The sequence below is a fragment of the Poecilia reticulata genome, chromosome 21 (assembly GCF_904066995.2).
Source record: "Poecilia reticulata chromosome 21, P_reticulata-male-v2, whole genome shotgun sequence".
Classification (NCBI taxonomy): domain Eukaryota; kingdom Metazoa; phylum Chordata; class Actinopteri; order Cyprinodontiformes; family Poeciliidae; genus Poecilia; species Poecilia reticulata.
The window spans coordinates 1,978,194-2,004,368 of record NC_088850.1 but is presented as its reverse complement, the minus strand read 5'-3'; the positions used below and the strand labels follow the sequence as shown (position 1 = coordinate 2,004,368).

General features: G+C 41.1%; 1 protein-coding gene and 1 long non-coding RNA gene across 2 annotated transcripts; one reads left to right on the top strand and one right to left on the bottom strand.

The window, feature by feature from the left end:
* The first annotated feature begins 391 nt into the window (after window positions 1-391).
* LOC103457174 (endothelin-2) lies at window positions 392-26,175 on the top strand. Its single transcript, XM_008397138.3, has 4 exons — window positions 392-867; window positions 14,371-14,524; window positions 22,492-22,611; window positions 24,206-26,175. The coding sequence occupies exons 1-4, from the start codon at window positions 807-809 to the stop codon at window positions 24,306-24,308; spliced, it is 438 nt and encodes a 145-aa protein (XP_008395360.1). The 5' UTR covers window positions 392-806; the 3' UTR covers window positions 24,309-26,175.
* Window positions 9,686-21,515, bottom strand: LOC145549745 (uncharacterized). The gene is made up of 4 exons (XR_014085590.1): window positions 21,325-21,515; window positions 14,641-14,774; window positions 14,215-14,452; window positions 9,686-11,020 (listed from the first exon to the last, which is right to left on the bottom strand). It is a non-coding gene; the product is annotated as an uncharacterized LOC145549745 (long non-coding RNA).

Here is a 26,175-nt window from a genome sequence, read left to right as displayed (position 1 = left end):
CAGACACACCTTTCTGAAAGCTTCCCTTTCGTCTCTTCAGTCCACCGACGTTTCTCCCCAAAGTCCTTGAGATCATCAACACTTTTTCTGGAAAATGTGAATCGGACCTCTGTGTTCTCCAATTTTTGCCCAGTCTCTGTCTCTTTTTGTTGAATCATGAAGTAGAAACCTTAACTGAGGCGGTGAGACTCTCATCCTGATCATGGAGGGACATGAGGTCAGAAAACCAGGTTCAGCCGATGACCAGGCTGAAACTCTGAGTGTGGAAAAACAGACGGAATCTGTGAAGTGGGAAAACGTTTCCACACCATTGCAGACAGAGTAGCATGGATGTTTTTCCTTCTCCACGTTTGTGTAGAGTAAAAATAAACAGGGCGGCTTGGTGTGAGGATGGCTTTGTGAGGGAATCCCTGGAGGAGCCGTCAGACTCCAGGTTGCGGAGCAGAGCGGACCACAGTGAGAGCGAGACACGGGTCAACCAGAGGAGGCTCTAATTTATGGTTCTCATTGCAGGAGCTGCTTCTCCTCTGCATCCTCCTCCTCCTCCTCCTCCTTCCTCTCCGCCTGTTATCACCCAGCTCATTATCCTCCCTGCTGCTGGAGCGTGCAGACGCCTCTGAGCCCCTCCATACCGGGGGATTTCCTTCAGCACTACCTGAGCGGATCCGTCTGGACGTACGAACACGAGGCTGACATTCAGACCCGCAGGTGTTCAGGTCGACAGCAGCCACGCTCCTGCAGGGTTTACCGGTTGGAGGCTAAAGAGTTTTCTTCTTTCGTTTCTCACCTGGAGGCTGCAGAGCAGCATGGACTTCACTCACTTCTGGCTTCTGGCCACGACTCTGACGCTGATCCATCAGTTTCAAGGTAAGACCGGTTCTGAACTTCATGATTTGGTCTAATACTGTTGACATGGGTGAGGTTCTGTCTCCAAGCCAAACTGAGGACTTTTCTTTAAAATTGCTTCAATATGCATCTTCTCACAGTATGCAGCATTACAGTGAAGCAGCTCCAGCTCTGTGGTCTCAGGAGGTTAAAGGACTGTGTCACCGGGTAACTGAGGACACATAATGCATGTTTTTCTTCTATAATTACTCTTGGACGTCCCGGCTTTAATATCGGCTGCATTGCAGAGGATGAGGGAGTTTGACAGGATAATGGCAGCTGAGTAATCTGAAGGGCTGGAACCGACCAAAGGTGAGAAAACGTAATAAATGGGATGAAAGCATCAAATCTGGGTGTGGAAAGAAAATAAGTTTTTCAGTTTGGAGCCTGGATAAAATCCCAGTTTGTCTTTTTTAATTAAAACGCGGTCGGGTTTGACGATAAATCAACACTCTGCTCATTTGTTCCAGAAAGTGAATCTGTTTCAGTTGGAAGCTGATTATTTGCACCACAGCTGAGGCAGGTTTGTCTCCATGTGGTTGCAGCTGAAGACGAGAGTTTTAAAGAGATTTCTGTGCAAAACGTGTAAAAGCCTGGTCTGACTTGGCTGAAAGGTGCTAATAAATTAGATTTGTGTCTTGTGGTAACATGCAGTCACTCCTTCCTTGACAGTTTTACACTTTACCACAGACTTTGGTGGATAATAATAATAAATGCATCACTCAGGGTGGGACCAGCCCAGATTTGGGGTGTTTTTGTGCTGTTATTCAGTCAGAGAGGTAATTTATGGATTGATGCTTTTTAGCAGTTGTGTGCACTGATGAGCTTTGCAGGACAGAAGGACGTTTGTAACGCCTTCAAGAAACCAAATATGTGAGGAAAACGTTCCCCGCCTGCTGGATAATGCCTGAGGAATGTAATGCAAAACATCACGGGGGGCAGGGGGGGGTTCATGTCTGCACACAGGAAAACCTGGAATGTGTTTGACCCTGGGGCTGCTGGCTGGCCCTCTACCTGCAGGTTCCTGTCTGCCCCTGCGTGAACCCGGCAGATAAAACACGAAGGATGAGGATCACAGGCAGCTCTTTGTGCGCTGCAGAATTTAATTTTAAATTGGATTTACAATTGCATTTGCGCCCTTGTTCTGCTATGACTGCAAGAGTAAGTGGTGAAAACAAAACGTCCCCTCAGGCTGGTACATCTCATGCTCAGTGAAAGACCCAGGATTAGTTTTAAAAGCTTTCTCATTTCACATGAATCCTTTCTGAGTGATAGATGCTGTTAAATCCAGAGATTGGTAGGAGAAGGTATGTAATCTAGAGTTTATGAGTTTGGCTGCCACTCCCTGGTTTAGGTTTACCTCAGACTGTTACCCCAGAGGAATCTGCATACAGAAGATCAGGGTGATTCTGTTGATGATGCTTAAAAGCTCACAAGACCCCCACTTGAATGTTATAAAGATGTAAAAATATCAAATGAAGTCATAAATTGAACAAATCTCTGATCACCTGCCTGGACGTCCTGGTTTCTCCTGATAAAGAGACGTCAGACTTCAGATCCATGAAAGTTTCTTCTGCAGAAAACGTCGTGCATCCATTTCCTCTGCAGCTCGTCGTTTTCCTGACGTGTTGAACAGACTGTAGGGTTTAAAGTTCCTATGTCAAAGTTATTCTCTACTCGGATAAAAACGGCTTTTAACGTCATAAATTCTTATTTTATTTTGTAAAACAACTTGATGCAAAACGGCACAAAAAATTAACAAGTTGTTTTTTCTTTTTAGTCTTTCTTTGACCATTTAAGATGAATAAATCAATCTTCATCGTTCCAGGATTGTTTGGATCACATTCAAAATGCAATTCTTAAAAACATTAATAAATTCTGTATTAACATTTTTATTTTTTTTTTTAGTTAAAATTTCTTCAAAATGTTATTTTTCAGGGCTGCACAGTGGTGCAGTTGGTAGAGCTGTTGCCTTGCAGCAAGAAGGTTCTGGGTTCGATTCCCGGTCTTTCTGCATGGAGTCTCCATGTTCTCCCTGTGCATGGTGGGTTTTCTCCAGGTACTCCGGTTTCCTCCCACAGTCCAAAAACATGACTGTCAGGTTAATTGGTCTGTCTAAATTGCCCCTAGGTGTGAGTGTGTGTGTGCATGGTTGTGTGTCTCTGTGTTGCCCTGTGACAGACTGGTGACCTGTCCAGGTGACCCCGCCTCTCACCTGGCACGTTAGCTGGAGAGGCAGCAGCACCTCCTGACCCCACTGAGGGACAAGGGTGTAAAGAAAATGGATGGATGTTGTTTTTCACCATGTAAAAAAGATTTTCACCTTCTCCAATTCTACAAATGTTCAAATAATTAAATAACCAGATTATGATGTCACTGCTTTGCAGTCTTCTGATTGGTTGACTCACACAGACTCACCTGTGGATGACAAACAGCTTCCTGGTGTGACTTCATGGAAAGCAGCCAGGCTGTCAGGATCAGGACTGCAGCTGGAGATGCTGACATGAAAAGCCGTTACTCCAAACGTAGAGATAAAATAAATTACAGATTAAAAAACTTGGCGATGCTGTTTGAAGCTGGTAAAAGAAACGAGATTAAACTGCAGCAAAGTTTGAAATGACATTTATATGTTGTATTTAAACCTCTAAATCCATTGAATAACGGAGGTTTCCCTCATTAAACTGCCTGGTTTAGCTGAAATGCAGCTGTAAGCAGCAGAGCAGTTAAGTTAATTTGCATATTCTGGGTCAGATTTGTTAGTTTAATTCAGAGTTAATGGAGACTTGGCGATAAAAAGCCTTTATATGACGAACACGTGTTGAAACATCAGGTCTCATTTAGTTCCCCTGACATTCAGACCAGCCTGACTGCATCTGGTCTCATGCAGGTCTGGAGTCTTCAAATTTAAGAGCTGAATAAAAAATAATTAGTACAACTTAATGTTTTAGATGCCTGTCTCTGCAGGCCCGGTTCTGGATCTGCTCCTTTCTACAAGAAACGGATGCTAGACCCAGGTCACCTGATCTTTTATTAGCAGATAGAGTAATTTTCAGCCTTCATCCTCTGATTTCTTTGTGTTTCATGGTCAGATGTCTGACATCTAAAACAGTTTAATGGAGGAAAATATCAGCTTTTAGCCTCAAAACCAGAGCAAAAGAGAAACGGTTGACGTGCTGCAGAAAAGGCAAAAACCTTCAAAGTGTCTAATATTTAATCTGAGACGCTGGAGGCTGATGGGAACCTGAGAGAAATCGGTCCCAGGGACACCAATGTGAGCTGGGCAGGAGAAGAAATTACTGTCTGAAGGAACCAGGAGTCGTTTGATTTACAGTTTTGAGAAAAATTAGAATTCTGAGAAAAAAAATCTGAATTTAAAGAATTTGAGGAAGAAAATCAGAATTTCTTTTTCAGTCACCGTAATCCTCCGTAAATTTAAGGTTTGACAATTCTTCATATTTTTCCATAATTGTTTACTTCCCTATTAAAATATTTAATTTTAATCACTTTCATTCGCTTCCGCTTGTCGAGTTTATTGATCCAAACGAAACCATTATGTGTTTCTCTCATTCACTGCGTCTCCCACTTGGTTTTCTATCAGATCGGCTCAGTGAGGAGAGACGCATCAGAACCTTCATCATCTAAATTAATTCACATTTTCCAATCCAAACTGGAACTGAGCCGCCTCCTCCGGGTCGGTACCAAACCCTGCAGGAAAATGAAATCCGCGTCTCCATGCCAACCTGTCAGCAGCAGGAATCATGAACGCTGTGAGATGTCCTGGTAGACGGCGGCGTTGACTTCAGGAAACCAGAACCAGCAGAGGACTGACTCTCAAACCGTCCATGACTCTGACCAACCCGTCCTCCTCTAAACCAGATCAGACGTTTAATTTTTATACCTAAAGAGGATTTTGTGTCTGGTTCAGTTTCAGAGTGTTGAGATTTTTGAATCTTTGACTTCAGCTGCAAACTCTGTGGTCTGTGCAACCATCCGTGCTGCTTTTCCACCACACTTCTTCCTTCCACTTAACTTTCTATTTGCTTAGTTACAGCTCTTTGTGAATAGTGAATTTCTTCAGTGACATCATCAAGATGGAGGAAGTCAGCCGTTTCCCCTTAATTGCAAAGAATATTACAGTATTAAAAATAATTTTATTGGTCGCACGCTATATTGAAAACTTTAAAAGATTATATTTTGTGGGCAGAAATTTGAAAAGTTACAGCAGTTATGTGTGATTTGGCTCATCATAAGAGAAAATAGATGGAGGTTAGTTGTCAAAGTCACTGTCATTTATTCATAAATAACCTAATTAAATAGCTTATGACGTAAATATTTAGTTAGAACGTTAAACATTTGGTTTGCAAGGTAAATATTTAGCTTTCAAGCTAAATTTCAAACTAACCAGTTAGTTAGTATGCTGTGTATAAAGAAGTTAAATGTTTAGTCAAATATCTAGTTGGTAAGCTAAATATTTAGTGTGACGCTAATATTTAGCTCCAGACTGAATATTTAGTTTGCAAACTAATGTTCACTTTGGAGTTAAATATTTAGTTTAACTAATATTTATCCTGCTGATAAAACATTTAGCTTGAAACTGAATAAATAAGATGGTGGAAATATGACTTTGTAAAATAAAGTCCCATATTTTTCTCTGACAGGTTAAATAATCCAGATGGTGCAGCTAAAGTTTCATAATCTGATTTAGATTTTAGTTTTCTTGGCAGGGGGGGGTTGATTCTTTTTTAATCATATTGCTGACATTTTCTACCTGATATTTATTTATTTGTTATCACTGGTCTGCATGAGGACCAGATTAAACCTAAATCCAGTTTTTCCTTCTGGCTGCTGACATCAGTGGAGACTAAAAGGTCCTGAATTGGTCAGGAGTTCTCCAACCAAACCCAGCTCTCCTCCACCCATCTCTAATGTTTTGTAGGTAAAATAAAAACTCACTTCACAGAAATAGTGACCAACCTGAATTCACATTCAGTTTGTATGTGTTGGTTGTGATGCTGCTCTCCTCTCTGCAGGTGAATCTTGAGGATTTTTTCTCTAGATCAGATTTCAAACATGTTATTCTGAGAATAATCCTCTATAAATCACTGTACTTAGCAGATATTAGCCATCATTTAAGACCACAGAAAAAGTTTAATCCCAGATTAATGATGGCGGTTAAACAGTAGAGTGGCTCCGTCAGTGTGAGTTGCATCCGGTCTCCTGGTGGTCAGCTGCCCTCCTTCGGCCCACCGGGGGGCTGGTGCTGCTTTGGGGCCGGTTGGAGCCTCTGTGCTGCAGGATCCTTCCAGCAGTTCTCCGTGTTCAAGCTGGAGACGTTTAGGCTTCAAAATGAGCCAGGAAGGAGTTTAGCTTGGCCCTCCTGTTGGACTCGGCATCGTCTGTCACGTCCAAAGAAACCTGAGTTTGCACAGGTCAAACTCCAGGCTTGTTGTTTTTTTATTTTGTGTTTTTTTTTACTGCAAACACAAAACCGCTTCACGACGAAGAGTTCTGGTCAATTCATTTATTCATGCTGAGATGTTACCTAATCCTCTGGGCTGCCAGGGGGGGGGGTTCTGGTTCTGGCCAGCCCAAACACGGATCAGCAGCTGATCCACCTGTTTATATCACTGAATATCGTGGAGCCAAGCAGAGTCTGTTTTAACAGGTAACAGATTTACAGCAGAGCTAAGAAACGTTAAACTGCTTCAGAACCAGTTTTCTTTCCCGTCAAACAGCAAACTAAACGTTTCCTGTTTCAGTCCGTTTAGATCATCAATCTGTTCGCTAACAGCCAGAATGAGAAGAGTTCAAATTTAAATTATTTCCTTAAATTTATACGTTTTCATCCGTTTCCTCAGTATTTAGTAGATTTTAGCATGTTGGCATTAGCTCTGCTACGTTGGCTCTGACTGGTTCTGGACTTTTGTTTGGCATTAATTTTTGACACATTGAATATTTGGAACAATTATTCCCTCTGGTAAGAATATTTGGTCATAGTTTCTTTTTTTTCTTCTTTCAGATAGTTATAATGTGTAGCCATGGCAACAAGGTATTGCTTTTACAGCTGGAAACAGTTAGGCTGCGTTTACACTGCAGCCTGAAGTGACCGAATTCCGATTGTTTTTACATAATGTGACCTGTATCCGATCTTTTCATGGCAGTGTGAACAGCTCAGGTCGGATTCTTTTAGAATGTGATCCATATCCGATACGTATCCGATTCAAATGCGACCATAACGTCCAGGTCGCCTTCATCCGAACTGAACGTCACTGATTCTCAACAAATCTCACTATTCTGCTCCTGAAACGAGCAGGAAGGAAGAAAAACAACAACCATGACGGATTATATGAGGATTAAGTTGTTAATTTGCTGCTCCGGCCGGATAACAACTTCAAATATATAAGCTAAGCTCCACCGTTAGCCTCCATGTTTACTTCCGCAAACTCTGAGCTCTTCTTCTTCTTCTTCTCATGGCGGTTGGCAGAACACTGAGAACGCTGACGCTATAGCGCCCTCTACTGCGCATGCGGGACACTTTCAGGTCGTTTGCCCGTTTACACTGCAGAACACATACAGGAAGCATTTACTGGCAGTGTGAACGACCCGGTAAAAAAATCGGAATTGAGTCACTTCCGGCTGCAGCCTTAGTTAGCATCTCAAAAGCTCAAATAATGCCTGAACTTTGACCCCAAATAGAGGAGACCTCATGGACGCGGAGCAGAGAGAGAGAGGAGGAATGAAAATCATTTTCGATTATTCCATTCTCAGGTTTTAACATTTTAATATGGCTGCATTGTTGTCATTTTTCTGAACTTTGACTGTTAATAATTAGTTTATGACATATTTTTCATTATTCAGTTTAATTGTCATCATTTATTAGTTGGTTGATCTGATCAGTTTGTTTTCACCTTTTGGTTCAGTGGTTTAAATGCATGTTGGAAGTTTAGGTGTAAAGTTTCTTTAATTATTATTATTAATAATAATAATAATAGTCCATATTAATAGTGTAGAATGAACGTCTTGGCGAATGAAATTCTAACGTTATTAATAATTTGCTAAATTAACATAACGATTAATCATAACTAATTAAGCCAAACATTGTCAGATGTTGTTTCAAAGCTCATCTTGGGATTTTTACTCTGCAGACATGCATGTGAACCAACAGGCACATTTCCATGACTTGTTGCATAAAGCATGAACGTTTATGGAAGCACATAAAGACCGCAGAACACTAAAGGAAATTATAGGAGAGGAAGCCGCCGCGTTGCTGACGGCTGCTCAGCGGACTGAACTGCTGCCAGGAGGGGAGACGGGAACATCTCAAGATGTGAAATGGAAAAAATGTTGTGTTTGCATCCATAAAGCATGAATCATGGCCTGGAGCAGGGAAACAATAAACTACCAGCTTTCAGCATGAAATGTGATGTCCCGTCTTAGGCAGGACACCGGTTTGTGTTTTGACTCGCACACTGGAGGGAAAATGCTGATATTGTTACAGATGTGATGCAGCAGACGTGAAGAATAGTCTGAGTTTTTACAACTGGAACTGGAATCAAGCGATTCTGAAACCTCTCAGGACTTAAATTTGGAATCGGCTCAAGACGAACGTCGAACCAGTAAATGCTTGCATGTGGTTTGCCTCCCTCTGGCATCCATTAACAGATCGTAGAGCATCCTGGTGGTTTTATTGTTTTGACATCTTTTTTCTAGTTTTGTTTATGCTTTTCACAGCAGCAGGAGACTTCTCTGAGCTGCTCAGACTTTTGAATCTAACCTCACTGACAGTGAAACCGCTGATTGATTTGCTTGTTTACCAGAACCGACTTTGCGCCGCAGAGTTTGGTCGGCTGGTTGCAGAACGTTGTTCCTCCAGCAGCTCAGAACAAACAGAAAGTAAGAATCTGAAGCTCCTCTGCAGCCTTTCTGACCTTTTTCACTGCGCTGGGTTTGATATTAGGCTCCTTCAGGAAGTTAATGACTGCTGATTAAAAGTCTTCTAGGTTTTAGATTGAAATGCCTGCAGCTCAGAAAGCTTTCAGACGCGTCTGATTCGTCTGATGACCTGACATGATTCAGGGCAAACGGGAAACGAGTCAGGAGAGATCGTTTATCTTTCATGAGGCTGAATTTCGTTGGTGAGGAAGAAACGGCGATGACAGCCGACGGCCGGGAACCTTCAGGTGACGAGTTGAGCCGCTCCGGCAGACTGGACTTTGGAAGAGGAGGAAAGTTTGATATTGGCACCATTAGAGAGTCTGTGGTTGAAGTGTTGAAGCCTTTCAGGAAGGAAGGTGAAAGTTCATCCGTCAGACACGTTTGATGTAGTTCAGGTTTAAATCAGGACAGTTTTGCTCTGCTGAAGGTTTTCACAGGGATTCAAACATGCTGAACATTTACAGTTTTACTCTTTTTTTTAATTCTCTGACTTTAAATTTTGTTTTTTCTGTCATTTTCTGACACTTTTCCTTTGGACCACATGTCAGTTCAGACCCTCCAGTTTTTTATGTGGCCCTAAAGGGACACATAAATATAACCTTCAAGACAACAGCTGTGAGTTTAAATATAATTTGTATTCTTTCAATCAGTTTCTTTCACGATCAAGAAATCCACACAAAATCAACAGATTCCCCATTTTTTCGCACTAAGGTACTTTTATCATGCTGCAAATGTTCCACAGAAACGGTTAAAGACATTACTAACTCCCACCTGCAGGTGGCAGTAATTCTTACTTCTACTAAACTACAGCCTCGACTTTCTTGAATTCAAGTTACAGTCCGTGATCAACAGCAGAAGGTAACAAAAGGTCACATTTTCACAAACTGAAATATTGCAAAAATGTCTCATTTAGAATGTAGAGTCACAAAAATTCCTGCAGGGACTAATCAGTGTGAAAAGATGTTAAATGTTATTTAATTTTAAGATGAAATTGTTGAATGCAGAGACTATTAGTATTTTAACATATTAAGGGATTTTTATCAATTCATTCTGTCACAACCGGCCCTTTAAAACATTCACCCTCAGACTATCGGATCGTCTGATAATATCTGGGAGCCTCATTTGGTTTGTTAGAAAGTCCAAAAGGCTTCAACAGGATCAATGACCTGACAAACAGCCTGAATGGCTGCGTGTCGAACCACAGGGTCTGAACTCCCACCACCATCAGAAATATGTTAACATCTAATAAAAGCCAAATGATTCCTGTTGAAAGGTCAGACATAAAAGTCTTCCTGATCTTTGCAGAAAAAGTTTTAAGGTCAGTTTGAAGTAGATGCAAAGTGAAAACATGCTGAAGGATTGTCAGAGGAGCTGTTAGACGACCACATTTATCTGGGTGAACACATGGAGTTCATCATTCAAAGAACGATGTGTTGAGATTTGAGGAAAGGAAAAGAAGGGGAACCTTTTGAATTTTTAACTTTTGATCGTCTTGTGTATTTAAAAAAAAATCTTTTCGGTATGTTTAGTTTGATTCAGGCATTGATCTGGGCAGCTACAGTCCCTAAAGCTCCAATTAAAGCCAGAATCTTCCAGACATGCTGCTTTTTATGTGTTCACAACATTTCAGGAGAAAATCCAGTTTATAAGAGAATCTGTAGATAAAACTGTTGTGATGAGAGAGAGTAGAAATACACAAAATGCATGTTTAGATTTATAAATCATGCAGGCAGAGCAAAAACAGTGGACAGGAAAACAGTGGAAGTTTGAACATAAACCATGTCAGAAACAGAAGAATGAAAAAGAATCGATTTGCTCCAATACTTTGTGTTTACATGAGGGAACAAATAGAAGAACTGAACTACAAGATCTCACGTAAAGAAGCATTGTCAGATATTATTTTTGACAGTTGAATTTAATAACCTGACAGAATGTCAGACTGGTGAAAAGATACCTCAGATTGTGGGGTTGCGACATTTGAGCTGCTTGTTTAACTTTGCATGAATAAACCGATGTGTCCACAGGCAGGAAATTGAATGAGGGCGCTCTGTGTGCTTTTGGATACACGATGACCGTGGCGAAAAGGCCTGACCGCCTTCCAGCGCCGCGTCCAACCTGCCGGCGCTCAGACGACTCTGACCTGCAGACGTTCTCCGGTCACTGAGCCCCTGAGCTCTCTGCTGTCCAAACTGTGACAAATCTGAAAGAAATTAATTTTCCAAGCTCAAGCTGAACACCACAGTTCCAACTCAGGAAGTTTATCTGTGAAATCAACCCAGACTGAGTTCTCGCTCACCTGCAGCGTTCAGGAACCCGCTGCAGTTCGCGTCGCTAATTCCTGGAATGTTTTTTGTTTTTTTCCGAAACAAGCACATTTATATTAATATTTTATGTTTCATCTAATCAAAATAGACTAAATGGAAACGGTATTCTTGAGTAAACTCTGGGTTCTGGTTCATAAAACAAACTCCAACTGGTGAAAACATTAAACAGACATCATGTTGGCTGGATGTGGATGTTGCTCCTTTATCACCTGAGACTGATGGATGAATCTCTGGCTGCTGTCCACAGAAGCTACTGAGCCGACCCAAAGGAGGACTCACGTTTTCACCACAGCCACAGTTTTTTGTTTTTTTCATTTTCTCATAAACAGGCCAATATGTGGTCGTTTTCTACTTTGGTTGAATTCAGATTGGCTAATTATCATGTTAGCTTTAGCGTTAGCATAACTTCTGGATCTGATTAGTACTTTACATTTATTTAGAGGTGCTCCCTCTAAAAATGCTTATAACTGCCTATTTTAACACATCCACTGTGCCAAGAAATTTCAGTTTTAATACAAAATCATCCATCCATCCATTTTCTTACACCCTTGTCCCTCAGTGGGGTCAGGAGGTGCTGGTTCCTCTCCAGCTAACGTTCCGGGTGAGAGGTGGGGTCACCTGGACAGGTCGCCAGTCTGTCGCAGGGCAACACAGAGACACACAACCATGCACACACACACTCACACCTAGGGGCAATTTAGACAGACCAATTAACCTGACAGTCATGTTTTTGGACTGTGGGAGGAAACCGGAGTACCTGGAGAAAACCCACCATGCACAGGGAGAACATGGAGACTCCATGCAGAAAGACCGGGAATCGAACCCAGAACCTTCAAGCTGCAAGGCAACAACTCTACCAACTGCGCCACTGTGCAGCCCGCTCAAAAATATACCTTAATATGTATTAATATTGAAACCATCTCAGCAACTACTGCAGACACCAACATCGACAGCCAATCACCATGAAGGAAAATAATGTCTGCTTCTGATTGGCTGCTTTCCCAGTCATGTTTAGTTGCATTGTGCCGAGGAATTTCAGATTCAAATGTTTCAGGTCTAAAACGTCCATGAATGGTTGCCGAGGATTTTACATTAAGAAATATTGTTGTGTTTCAGTTTCACACAGACTTTGTTCTTCTCCTAAAGAGTTAAATGAGTCAGTGCTGTTTTCCAAGATGTCCTGAAAGCTTAAACTCTTAATGGCCACTGAATGTTACTAAAATAAAACAAACCCAAAGCGCTAAAATTAGCCAAAGTGTCCCAGAAGTTTTTGTGCATCAGTTCACAAAATAACAGCTTCCTTGGAAACTTTACAGGAACAACAACCTCAAATATTTCATTCTCCAGGACAGAGCAGCGTGATGACTGGAGCGTTTATAGAGAGGAAACGTGTTATTTTGCTCGCATGTAAGTCGTGTAAAACCCTCTACAGACGCCCAAACATTCCCCTGTGCGCTGTAAGCTACATCAAAGCCCATCTGCGGTCTCTCTCTGCTTTATAGGTCCTGAGTGCTGGTTTTAACATGCCCCTATGTGCCAGTGAGTGTTCAGGTGTAGACTCTGAGCTGCAGTGCATTATTTTCGTTCATGCTGTGGCCTTTATGCAGTTTACTGGTGTCAGGCCAAATATAAGAGTTTGTCAGCCAGGAGCCAACGTCTTATTGCACCAAGTAGTTTGTGGACGACTTTCTGCAATCTTGTGTCCATCAAGTTGAATAATTTCTTACTTTGTTGAACTGAAAGAAAAGCCAGATTTTTATTCAAGCTGCCAGTGATCCAGTTTATAGCCTTGTAAAAATATTCATGGTCCTTGAAGGTTTTCACTCTTATGCTAAATAATCCCAAACAAAATGTTGCAGACAAAGAAAAAAGAAGCTGTACATTGGACCCACATCCATGTCTGGCTGGGTAATGGTGAAAATTCATCTATTCACAGATTTTTATCGCTGAGCACAAATGAAAGATTTCAAGGAAAGCAGAAACTCCATCACTCAAACCTTCGCTCTTCTCTCTAATCCGCCACATGTAGCGCAGTTTCAAGATATTACACAGGAGCCGCACTGTGTGGTGACTTTCCTCCAGTCCAGTATTAAGGCCGCCCGTCATCCCGCCATGTTCCTGCTGACGAGAAGCTTTTCCACAGCGTGAGGCGGAACCACGGCCCGAATGGGATCAGTGTGTCCAGCATGTTGAGGTTCCACCACACTGAGGTTTTACAAGTGGGACAAAAAGTCTTTCAAATGCTGGAATATGATTTTGTTTGCTTTTGTTTACATTACTAATTAATTATAACTTCTATTGGACTTTGTGTGAATGGTTTGTGAATAGGGCTGCACAGTGGCGCAGTTGGTAGAGCTGTTGCCTTGCAGCAAGAAGGTTCTGGGTTCGATTCCCGGTCTTTCTGCATGGAGTCTCCATGTTCTCCCTGTGCATGGTGGGTTTTCTCCAGGTACTCCGGTTTCCTCCCACAGTCCAGAAACATGACTGTCAGGTTAACTGGTCTGTCTAAATTGTCCCTAGGTGTGAGTGTGTGTGTGTGCATGGTTGTGTGTCCTGTGTGTCTCTGTGTTGCCCTGCGACAGACTGGTGACCTGTCCAGGTGACCCCGCCTCTCGCCTGGTACGTTAGCTGGAGAGGCACCAGCACCTCCTGACCCCACTGAGGGACAAGGGTGTAAGAAAATGGATGGATGGTTTGTGAACCTGTAGTGCAGAAAAAGAACGTCACACAGAAAACACGTGACAGAACTGCTAACGTTCGCCGGTGTCCATTTATTGATCAGTTCTGAAGTTGCTGACCAGAGAGGACTGACGGGATTATCAAAGCCAATTTCTGCTGTTTTTCTTTTCCAAAATGTTAGCACTTCTTTCTTCAGCTTCTTCTGTTGCTGAATTATGACACATGTCTCATGTTGGTGATGTAAAAGTCCAATAAAATGCAACATGGCTGTCCAGGCTAGTTTTAACTTTAGCACCAAATAGTGGAAGTGGCACAAATCAAATATAGATTTTTAAACTAGATTTTTTACAGCAGTTTTTTGTCTGAACTTGCAGATGTGTGATGCTCAGACCTCATGTCCTTTCATTTGCGTCGCCTCTCATCCTGGCAGTAACTGCTTTGAGTTGATCCCTTTACCTTCAACAATAAGAACAAAATGTAAATGTTTTACCTGAAAACACTCATTTTGAGCTTATATTAATCACTTTCTTTCCTCTGTGTTTCCCAGCGTCTGACATGAGCCCTGTGGCGCAGGAGGGCCCCCTCGCGCAGCTCGCCCACACAGCCCACCGGCGGGAAAAGCGCTGCTCCTGTGAGAACCAGAAAGACAAGGAGTGTATTTTTTTCTGTCACATCGGCATCGTGTGGGTCAACACCCCGAGGTGAGGAAACGAGGAAACGGAGGTCAACAGTAAACATCTTAGGAGTTTGTTATCATGGTGATGGCTGAGCTGGAGTGCTGGGCTGATGATGAAGAATAGCAGAGATAAGACTCAACCTGCAGTAGCTGCTGGGTTTCTGAGGGAGGATGGGAGGACATGCAAACAGCAGCTGCAGTCCAAAACGAAGACGAACTGTCTCTGTGGTCCCGGTGAACAGCATCTTTAACTAATATTAAGTTTCTTCATAAATCTGTTGGACACAAACGATCTGAAATCAATTCTACAGCTTAAAAGACAAAAATCCAATAATATTTTCCAAGATCAGTGATAAATGAAGAACAACAGCTGCAGTAAAGTTAACGACTCTTTAATTTAAAACACAATTATTCTTTGCATGTTTGAGATTACCAGATTAATTTAGCTGAAGTGAAACATTTTCTGAAGAGAGTAGCAGATTTCCAAAGTGAAGATGCCTGATATAAATCTCCCCAGCTGGGAAGAAGAATGTCAAAGACGTCATGGTTTTCCCCGGAGAATATATTTATAATGAGGATTATAAATACATGAAACTCACACCAGATGTCCAGGGAAACCAACCACATGTACAAAACAAAACACATAAATCCAGGAATTATCAAATGGGTGATAAAGTGGAATCAGGAAGTAATGAAAATACTTTTTAAGAACGGTTTTCTGGAACGGATGGAATAAATGACCTCATTTGTTGCTCAGGTATAATTTTTGACACAAACTGTCTTCCATAAACTCTGATCTTTATTCCTTTTCATAAATTGACAGTTGGATTGAAATCATTTGACTTGGTAATCCCTTTGTTGAGAATGTTTTACATTTCTCTATTCATCCTTCGTTTAGTCGCATGATGTTCCCACTTCCTAACTTCTCTACTGGTCAACATGGTGCATCCAGTGGCGTCTAAAGAGTTAATTTTGGTCTCACCTGACCATAACACACACTCAGTTCTTTAATGGATTCTGGACCAAACCTTAAACCAGATTCAACATGCTTTTCCTTCAGCAGTGGAGTCTTGTGCAGAGTGAGTGGGCATAATTTTAAGTTTTATTTGAAGCAGTACATCTGCTAATTTAATATGCATGTTCATTTAAGTTAGAAGACATAAAAAAAAAACTACATGTGAGAATTTATGGAGAACTCGACAGAGCGACAGTCAGACGATGTTTTATAAGATGGAACAAAACACAACTTGTTCAAAACAACAAAGATGTGAAAGTATCAGCAGAAATGTAACTGAAAATGAGTAAAACTGTGGAAATAACTGCAGGAACCGGCTGTGATTTAAACAGCTGCTGGGAGGAAGAACCTGTGATTTCGATGAAGAATCTCTAGAATTTATCAACAGATTCATTCAGACATTGTGAAACCAACACCAGCAGCATGTCCTGCAACGTTAGGTTGCAAAGATATTACCCATCATGCTCTGGGGTGATTTATTGGTAATAAATTAGGTTTTTTTTAGGCCACTAGGAGGTTTAAACTGGCTCTAATTCCCGCTGATATTAACTTCATTTCTGTCTAAATACTTTTTATTGCAGCTGTTTTCTTGACTTTCGATCTTTTTTTAGTACAGAAACCATCATGTTGAGATATTATGAGAATATTGATTGTAATCAAGACACATTTTGCAATATTTTACGTCTACTCCGTCATCCTGTGTGGAGTATTAAATATAGTAAAGTAGCGGGTCCTCAGTCAGCTAGTTTAGGCGCCATGCCGAGTGCCTGATGATAACTTGTGGTTCCAGAACCAGAGTGGTGCCTGCAGTCCTGGACTGTTTTAGGTAACTTCGGCTCTAAAACGTTGCTGAAGTGAATGTAGCTATTTACAACGCAGCTCCTTCCCCATAAACATCAAACTTTGCCTGTGAAAGGTTTACTGATACGTGTTAGACTAGAGATCTGACTCAAGAAGCCAAAATGTCACTGAAACATTATTAGGACCACATGGGTGTCTTTTAATTTGCCTGGTTTTAAATAAGAGGATCTCCATTCACAATCACCTCCAATCAACTGGATTTTAGTTGAGTATGCACAAGCAATGACTGAGCAGTTAGCTGTGGTGGAGGTAATAAGAAAGCACGTCTTTCCTAAAGAAGGGTAATTTCTGGAGTGTTTCCTCTGGTTTCCTAAATAGCCGGCTTGAAACTTTTAACAACAGAATGAAGAAACCTAAAGAGTTTAAGGCTATTATAGTCAGATGCTCCTTTACCCACAACCAGTTAACCCCTCCTTGGCTGCTCCCATTTAGAAATCGCTTACCAACGCAGAATGAAATGTTCCTCAGAAATGACTTAAACTTGTAAAACTTTAGCTAAATAGTAATATCAGTGGAACCAATGAGGAAAGTGTTCTTCATACATTTATGAAACGCTCCTTGTGTTTCCCGTCAGTTCAAGTAACAGCTAAGGCTAATCTTTTTTTTGTCATTTCCCATAAATTTGCAGATGTTTTGAGGCTGAATTAAAGGTCTTTACAGTCACACTCAAAATTAATTAAGTTGAGGTCAAGTAAAAAAAAAAGGGTCTCACCAAAATAGCTTCCAGAGAGGATCCCAAAGTGTCTCAGATTGTTGGTTTGGTCTAAACATAGCAGTGTGGTTACAGGAGATCTTCCTGCCTTCTCCATAAAAAGCTCTTAAACAGCAGTCGCAGTGCCCACCATCACTAACTGCCACTAAACGCTGCGGTCGCTTTCGTCTTAAATCATTCTCTTAAAAGCATTCGTCTCTTCAGTAACCCAACTTTCCAGGTTTAGAAATGAAAACACATCATCTAATTATCAGCATTCCTAGAATCATTCTACAATTTAAATTATTTGTGGTGATACTTCTTTTATACAAAATTCTGCTGTTAATATTTTGTTTCTAGTTTCTTATTTTCACTTTTTTAAATATTTTCCCAACATTCCCAGTTAGCAGCTCTCTCTGCTGGGAGTCTTTGTTTTGTTTTGGTGTCACTTTGTGAAGTTTCCACTACAAAATGTTACACTGCGCACTTAGTTTTACACATAAACATTCTGTCAATCATCCATCCATCCATTTTCTTACACCCTTGTCCCTCAGTGGGGTCGGGAGGTGCTGGTGCCCATCTCCAGCTAGCGTACCGGGCGAGAGGTGGGGTCACCTGGACAGGTCGCCAGTCTGTCGCAGGGCAACACAGAGACACACAGGACAAACAACCATGCACACACACACTCACACCTAGGGGCAATTTAGACAGACCAATCAACCTGACAATCATGTTTTTGGACTGTGGGAGGAAACCGGAGTACCTGGAGAAAACCCACCATGCACAGGGAGAACATGGAGACTCCATGCAGAAAGACCGGGGCCGGGAATCGAACCCAGAACCTTCTTGCTGCAAGGCAACAGCTCTACCAACTGCGCCACTGTGCAGCCATTCTGTCAATCAATCATGATAAAATAAAAATAATCTGAAAAATACCAACAATAAATGATACAAACATTTCTTGTATCATTTTCTCAATAAATCCTGCTATATATTTATTACGGTGGCCGACAGGTGCAAATGCGCAGCAACAGAGAAAACATGCAAACAAAAAGACGCGCACACAAATAAAATGCAGCAAACATAAAAGAGACGCAAACAAATGAAATGCAGCAAGCTAGCTTTAATCAGTCAAACCTATTTGCTCAGGAATAAATTAAATACTAGTGAACCAAACTATTTTACAGCTATTACCTGCGTTAATATCTGTGTTCCACCTCCACTCATATGGGAAAACTATCGGGAGTTTTTATAACGATTTACCGGGAGACATGCGTTCTCTCTCGGTGTACGGAACCTGGAGCTCCCGGCCAGCTGACACCTGGGAGGGGATCTGGCTGTTAATGGAGCGGGAGCAGATATCTCCGAAAACGTCGGAGCCATATTGGAATTAGGTGATTTATTGATGAACCAAGCAGATATTTCAGATCTATACATCTGCATTCTCACCTAAAAACATTGTAAAAAATCATTTTGTGTAATTTTAAGTGTAAATACGGCAAAAATAGTTTTGCCGCCATTGCTGCTTTTCTGAACACCCGCTTTAAAGGACGCAGAGCCTAAATTTGCACACAGCTGTTTTTTGTTCGACTCCCCCTAGTGGTCTGGAGCACTTCCGGTTTCAGCACTTTGCATCTTTTCTTTTGTTTGCATGTTTTCTATGTTGCTGCGCATTTGCACCTGTCGGCCACCGTTTTCATTTATTGAATTTGATTATTTGCAAATACAAAAATCCTTTTTAAAGTCTAATTTACATAAAAGTTAACAAATCAGCAAAACTATCCGTCTTTTAACTGAGAGCCTTGAAGAGGCTGGAAAAAAAAATCATCACTGGCTCTAGTTTTTTATTAGGTTGTTAAAACAACAAACATCAACTGAATCATTGGGGAGGAATGAAACAAGAGTCCTATCAAAGTAAATGTTGGATTAAAGTCAGACATTCATTCTAAAAAAATCTCCAAATAAGTAGTGAAATAAACGAGGAGTTTGTGTTTTCGAGAGCTGAAAGACGGGATGAGAGGCGTGAGGAACGGCAGAACCAAACTCAATCAAAGTTTCCTCAACATCTGGACACGTTTGATTTACAAAGAGACACATGAAGCAGTTTGTCTGGCAGCCGCCGCCGTAAACATCAGCCAAACGTCGACTGTCTAAGAAGTACTCTGGGCCTCGGTTTCCATGGAAACGCCGATGTTTGGGCAGATTTTTGTTCTCGTGTCAGGAGCTGTCAGGTCATATTTTCAGGTAAAAAAAAAAAAGACATTCTGTATTAAAGCTGGGAGCTGTTGTGTTTGGTGGAAGTAAATCAAAACTACATGTACTCAGCATGAACCTTCTTCTTCTTCTTCTTCTGGGGCTTTTAAGGACTTATTTCTTTTCCAGGAGGGAACAATTTTACAGCCATTTTAAAATACAGAAAATGGAGGCAAACGTTGGAACGCATCGAGGATTTCTTCTGATTTATAAAGAGGGAAAAATCTTCATGCAGGCAGTTAAATATTTCAAGTTTCTGTGCCTCCAATGAATAAACACAACATGCAGTTTCCAAATTATTCTATTTTCTAAGGGAAAAGTTATAAAAACCAATCACCCAAAAGTCTGCATCACTTAAAAAAAATCGTGATGATAATCCCCAAAAGAACATCAGAACTGCTGTCACACACGGTAGAGGCAGCATAATGATCTGGGAATCCTTTGCTGGTGTGGCCTAGTCAAAGTTGGGACTTAAATCTGAATGAGATGCTTTAATATAACCTGAAATTGTTTTATTATGCTGGAAAACTTTAAGTCAGAGTGGAATAAATTGTTGCTAATCCTGATCCATGACTCTTTCAAATGTCATCATTCGTTATCTTCTCACCTGTTGATCTGAAACAGTTCAGTGGGGCAACAAAGGAAAACAGCAGGACGTCTGGAAGGGGGCAAATACTCAAGTCTGAATGTAAAATGATGTGAATCCATAACAGATTCAAACGTGTGCAGCCAGCTTTCTATCAAACGTCTGGAGAAATATGACGAATGCATGATGAATGAATGAATGTAGACGTATGGCTGCAGCTGCGGTCGTAAAATAACTCCAACAGCAACAGCAGCTACAGGTCCGGCTGCAGAAGTTTGGTTCTTCTAGGCCAGTGGTTCTTAACTTGGGTTCGATCGAACCCCAGGGGTTTGATGAGTCGGTCTCAGGGGTTCGGCGGAGCCTCTGCCGCGGAGGTAAAGACTCACTTATGTAAAGTCGTGATGACGCCCCGCTTTGCCATCACTTGCTGCAGAGGATCACGTTACATTGCTTAGCCAATCAGAGAATCACGTTACATTGCTTAGCCAATCAGAGGATCACGTTACATTGCTTAGCCAATCAGAGGATCACGTTACATTGCTTAGCCAATCAGAGGATCACGTTACATTGCTTAACCAATCAGAGCATCACGTTACATTGCTTAGCCAATCAGAGGATCACGTTACATTGCTTAGCCAATCAGAGGATCACGTTACATTGCTTAACCAATCAGAGCTGCGGAGGAGCCCTGATTGAAGGAGCTCCTCTCAGCATGGATTTGAACTTGTATCTTTATTTACTTCAGCAAAACTCACAGTTTTTACCAAATTCTGTAGCTTTCAGTGAACTTCTAAATCTGCTCCTTAGTCGCATCTTTTCGGGGTTGGTACTGCCTCTAGTGGCGTGGGGTGGTAACACAACTAATATAATTACATTACTAAATCAGAATACCACATGTCTTTATTATTTATTATTAGTTTTTCATTATCTTAAGAATGTATAGCTAATTAAATGATCTAAACACCTTAAAGTGGTTCCAGTTTCTCTCGATGGCCAACCTGTTGAAACTGTGGCACATTTTAAATACCTTGGGTCGTTCCTGGACAGTCAGATCAACTTTGCTGAAAACACTGAATATATTTTGAAGAACTGTTCTCAGAGACTCTACCTTTTAAGAAGACTTGATGATCTTCTTAAAGATAAGTCACCCATATGTCTTGAATTTGGAAAAAAAATCATTTTATCATGAAAGAAGGGTTCAGTGAATGGCATATGAAACTGATGGGTTGGTACCTCAAAAAAGGTAAAGAACCACTGGTCTAGAGCCAGAAGGCTGCAGAGGTCACATCAACCTTCAGCCGTCCAGTAGCTGCCACTCATCTATGAAGGCAGAGGAAATGTTGGCACCGATTTCTGGACTGTTTGATGTTTCTGGCAAAAACAACATTGAGTGTCTGCCGCTACGCAGCCATTACTCACTGAGCCGCAGTTCAGCAGTTCAGGTCACCCAGATTTATTCCTCCTGTAACCCCAGGAAGGATCCTCTGACACTCGGGAGAGGATGGAAGGTGGAGGCAGCAGCAGGGAGGTCAACAAGCTGCTGAGAGGAAAATAAATGATATTGTAGAAATGAGGAGGAGGAGGAGGAGATGAAAGGGGCTGTATGTTATCTCCAGCTGTGGGGGGGAAATGAGATCCAGATGTGCTGCCGATAACAGATGCGTTCAACTCTTACACGTCTAAATTTGGTTCAAAAATGTTCAGTTTGGAAGCAATTCTGGTTTAATTTGCTGTTACACCTTTATTAAAACCTGAGGCGTCCAGCTGCAGACGGTTCCCGCTGCGGTCGCATTAATGCAGCCGACGGTCCGGCTGTAACCTGCAGCCGCTCGGCACCACGCACGTCCAGAAACCCACTCAGAGCGGATCGCAGGAGCCGTGTTTGTGGTTCGTATTAAACTTTGGCTCACAGAAGGATAATTGCAGCTTTTTGATGGATTTCTGGGAAATCCTTTCCAAACCTTCCAGTTTGTAATCGTGAGCTCGAGTTTATTTTGAGTTCAGGTTTATCTGTCATGAGCAGTAAATACTGAATTCACGGAAGCCCTTTACTCTGAAAAAACAATGCCACAAATATGCAAATGAAAGAAAAATAGACTTACGGTGTAAAAATGTCACACTATTAAAGACCCGTCAGAAATCCCTGTTCATAAATCTGACTGCAGAAACTTCCTGTGAAGTTTGAACAAAAACAAACTCAGAGGTTCCTGCACCGAAAACAGAATGAATGTTAAACTTCATCAGGTTTTAGGAAGAGAGACTGAATGAATCCAACATGCTGTGAAGTAGGAATGTATATTCATGCATATGTTTTTAATCAAAATGTAAATATTTGATCAAATGTACTTTCTTTGATGAGATGCACATCAAATTCATTCAAACAAAAATACATCTTGGAAATTGGCACCAAATATTAAATATTTAGCCTCAAACTAAAATTTTGCTCCCAGCTAAATATTTAACTGGTTGTGTAAAAATCAAACTGATCCTCCAGTTTCAAGAAGATAATTTGTTAACATTGAAGCCATTTTTATCAGAACTATTTCAGTATTTTTAAAATAAACGGCTGAATCTTTTGTCTTGCAGCCAAGTGGTGCCGTACGGATTCGGGTCGGTGCGCCTGCGCAGGGAGCTGCAGCGCTGCTTCTGCACGGACTCACAGGACACAGAGTGTTCCAGCTTCTGCTCCGAGCACACACAGACACTGTGAGTGAACACACACACACACACACACACACACACACACACACACACACACACACACACACACACACACACACACACACACACATGTTGATTTAAACACGGACTGCATGTACAAACAGAGACAATAAGGCTGCGTTCACACTGCAGAATGAAGTGACCCAATTCCGATCTTTTTGACGTAATGCGACCTGTATCCGATCTTTTCATGGCAGTGTGAACAGCTCAGGTCGGATTCTTTTAGAATGTGACCCATATCCGATACGTATCCGATTCAAATGTGACCATAACGTCCAGGTCGCATTCATCCGAACTGAACGTCACTGATTCTCAACAAATCTCACTATTCTGCTCCTGAAACGCGCAGGAAGGAAGAAAAACAACAACCATGACGGATTATATGAGGATTAAGTTGTTAATTTGCTGCTCCGGCCGGACAACAACTTCAAATATATAAGCTAAGCTCCACCGTTAGCCTCCATGTTTACTTCCGCAAACACTGAGCTCTTCTTCTTCTTCTTCTCATGGCGGTTGGCAGAACACTGAGAACGCTGACGCTATGGCGCCCTCTACTGCGCATGCGGGACACTTTCAGGTCGTTTGCCCGTTTACACTGCAGAACACATACAGGAAGCATTTACTGGCAGTGAGAACGACCCCGGCAAAAAAAAATCAGAATTGAGTCACTTCCGGCTGCAGTGTGAACGCAGCCTAAGCTGCAGGGCCTGGTGGGGGATTTTACCACCTCTTTCTTCCCCTTCTGCTGCTCATCCAACACTTTCATTAGATTTCCTCCTGCAACTCTGCAGACAAATAATGTCAATGTCAAATTTATTTATATAGCACTTTAAAACAGGTATAAAACTGCACCAAAGTGCTGTAGTAGAAGAACAACAACACAAATGACAAAACAGAGCACAAACAATACATCAATTAAATGCCAAAGAGTAAAAATTAGTTTTAAGAAGCGATTTAAAATGATCTAAACGTAAAATGATCTAATCTGGAAAGGTAAGTTGTTCCATAAAATAGGAGCAGCAACAGAAAAAGCTCGATCTCCTTTCCTCTTAAGACGGATGGACACAGGTGTAATCACTGTATTACATTATATATTTGCAAATTTGGTTCCTTGCATTGTTGTAAATATTATTGCCAATATGGCTCACTCCTATTTATATCTGCTTTTCACTTAAAAACAGTGATGGAGCCCGTTTCACTTTTTTCCAAGTCATTTTAAAATGTTTTATTTATTACCTAAAATGTTCAAACCACTGGATCAACCAATCATGTTTATTTGTGTGGCAACAAGCACTTCAAACTGCTTTATATCATAAAAACACAAAAATAAAGTAATGAAAACAAAATGCAGTCGCCAGTGGAGAGACTAGCAGCAAATGTTACATTTTGTGGAGAATAATCATCAAAACCATTCATAGTTTCTTTATTAAAAAAACAGTTTTCAGATTTATAAAGCTTTATTCTATTCCATCTTTATAAGAAGAGAATTGCTCTAATTATTAGCTTCATAACAACTCCACATTTTATGTTTTATTTTTCTGACCAAGAAACAACATAAAGTCTTTTTTTTTTCCTGCAGGGAGGAGAACGCTGCTGTGAAGAGGAAGACTGAGAAGATGAAGAGCTACAGAACTGCATTGTGGGAAAAAAGAAGCCGGCACGCTCTCAAGCACCAGACCTGAGACGGCGGCGCCTCACCACCAACACCTGCTCTTCAGAACCGAAGTCCTTAAAGTATCTAAAGCAACTCGTATTGGTCCGGTCGTGTACAGTGGTGTTTTTTGTTAATGTGATGATGATGATGATGTTTGAACCGGAGCTTTGAACACTGACAGGCTTTGGCTCGCAAAATGTATGAACATGTGAACTTTGTGTTGACTCCAGTCCGGTTTAGATCCGGTTAGAAACAGCCGAAACGTGGAAAACCTCCAACCTGAGCATCCAGGGAGTTTTTACAGCTTTACAGGAGAGTAAAAAGTCCACAACTTTTTTATGTTTTGTCACATTACAACCATAATCTTCACTACATGTTTTGGTCATTTTATGTGTCAGGGCTGTCCACCGAAACAGACTGAGCCTAGAGGCTCCTGGTATCTCTGGAGGAGCTGCAGAGATCCACAGCTCAGGTTGTAGAGGTTAAGAACAAATGTTGGCTGCACACCACAAATCTGGAAAAGAGTGGGAACAAGTTGAAAGAAAACTGTAAAAATCTCTTTTGGAGTTTATGACAAATCAACAAACATATAAGTTGTATAAGAGCTCCAGTTAGCCACTATACCTGCTGAGTTAGAATGGTCTAGTCAAAGTACAATTGAAAATCTGTGACAAAACTTTATTAAACCTTATTTAACTCAAGTTATTTTTCTGGGATGATTTTTTTGGGGGTTTAGGAGAATGAAATTCATTTTACTTTGTGGTTGTTATGTCACAAAATGTAAGAATGTTTGAAGGGCGAAAACACTTTTTATCTTACTACAGTGTGTATGGTGCAGCAAAAGGGACAAAAATCAGACAAATGGACAATTTGTGTCCTCAGTGACACAAGACAAGTCTGAATAAGTGAAATACCACAACCTGCTTTCACCTTATATATAATTATCCCTGTAGCGTTAGCATCTTTTTCCATCTGACTTTTTCCTTCCACTAAACTTTCTGTGAATATGCTTGGATACAGCGCTCTATGAACAACCAGTTCACAGATGTTGAAAGTAAATCTGGCAGCTCGCCAATAAGAGGTTATTTGTCTTAACAGCAGCGCTTCATGATCAAGAGCAACATTGTGTCCAGTTCAATTTTTTGACAGAAAAATGGCTCTGAATGGTGATTTTTATTTTTATTTGTATGTCTGACTTTTGTTTCTCTTACTCCATCATATCATGATCAGCAACGGGGGAAAAAAAACAGCTTTTAGGGTCAAAAGGGAAACATACGGTGTGGAGACAAGTGGAATTCAGTATTATTTTTTTATTTTTTACAGTTTTTTTGAAGCTTTTCTTTGGATTTTGGCTTCTTCTCAATTTCAGACGAGTCGTTTTTACTGGCTTCTCTTCTGAAAACAATTTTCCTCTCAAACATGGTTTGCAGTTTGACTGTAAGATGTGAATTAAGCTCCTTCATGCTGGGCTCAACAGCTCTGCTCTGAATCTCCATTTTAACTTTCAGAAAAGCTGCTTAAATTTCAGCTTCAACCTGACAAGGGATGACAAATTACTGATAAAATTAGTTAGAAGACTAATTGTACGATAATCGGAAAAAGGACTGTGAGGATTTCACCTGCTGTCAGAGTTGCAGACTCATTGTGTGAATATGAATAATAATGATAATAATATATCTGTCTGTAAAGAAATGTTTTTGCTGCTTCGCATAACGTTTTGTGTATTTCTTCCATGAATGCATGCATCCGCCAGCAGCAACAGCTGTTTGCTGTTTCTCTGTGTTTATATCTGCACCTTTGCTTCTTCCTCCGACATGTTAAAGTATCGCTGAAGAATCATGCACACAGACGGTAGAGTGTAAAATAAAGTATTTATTTCATGTCTAACCCTAAAA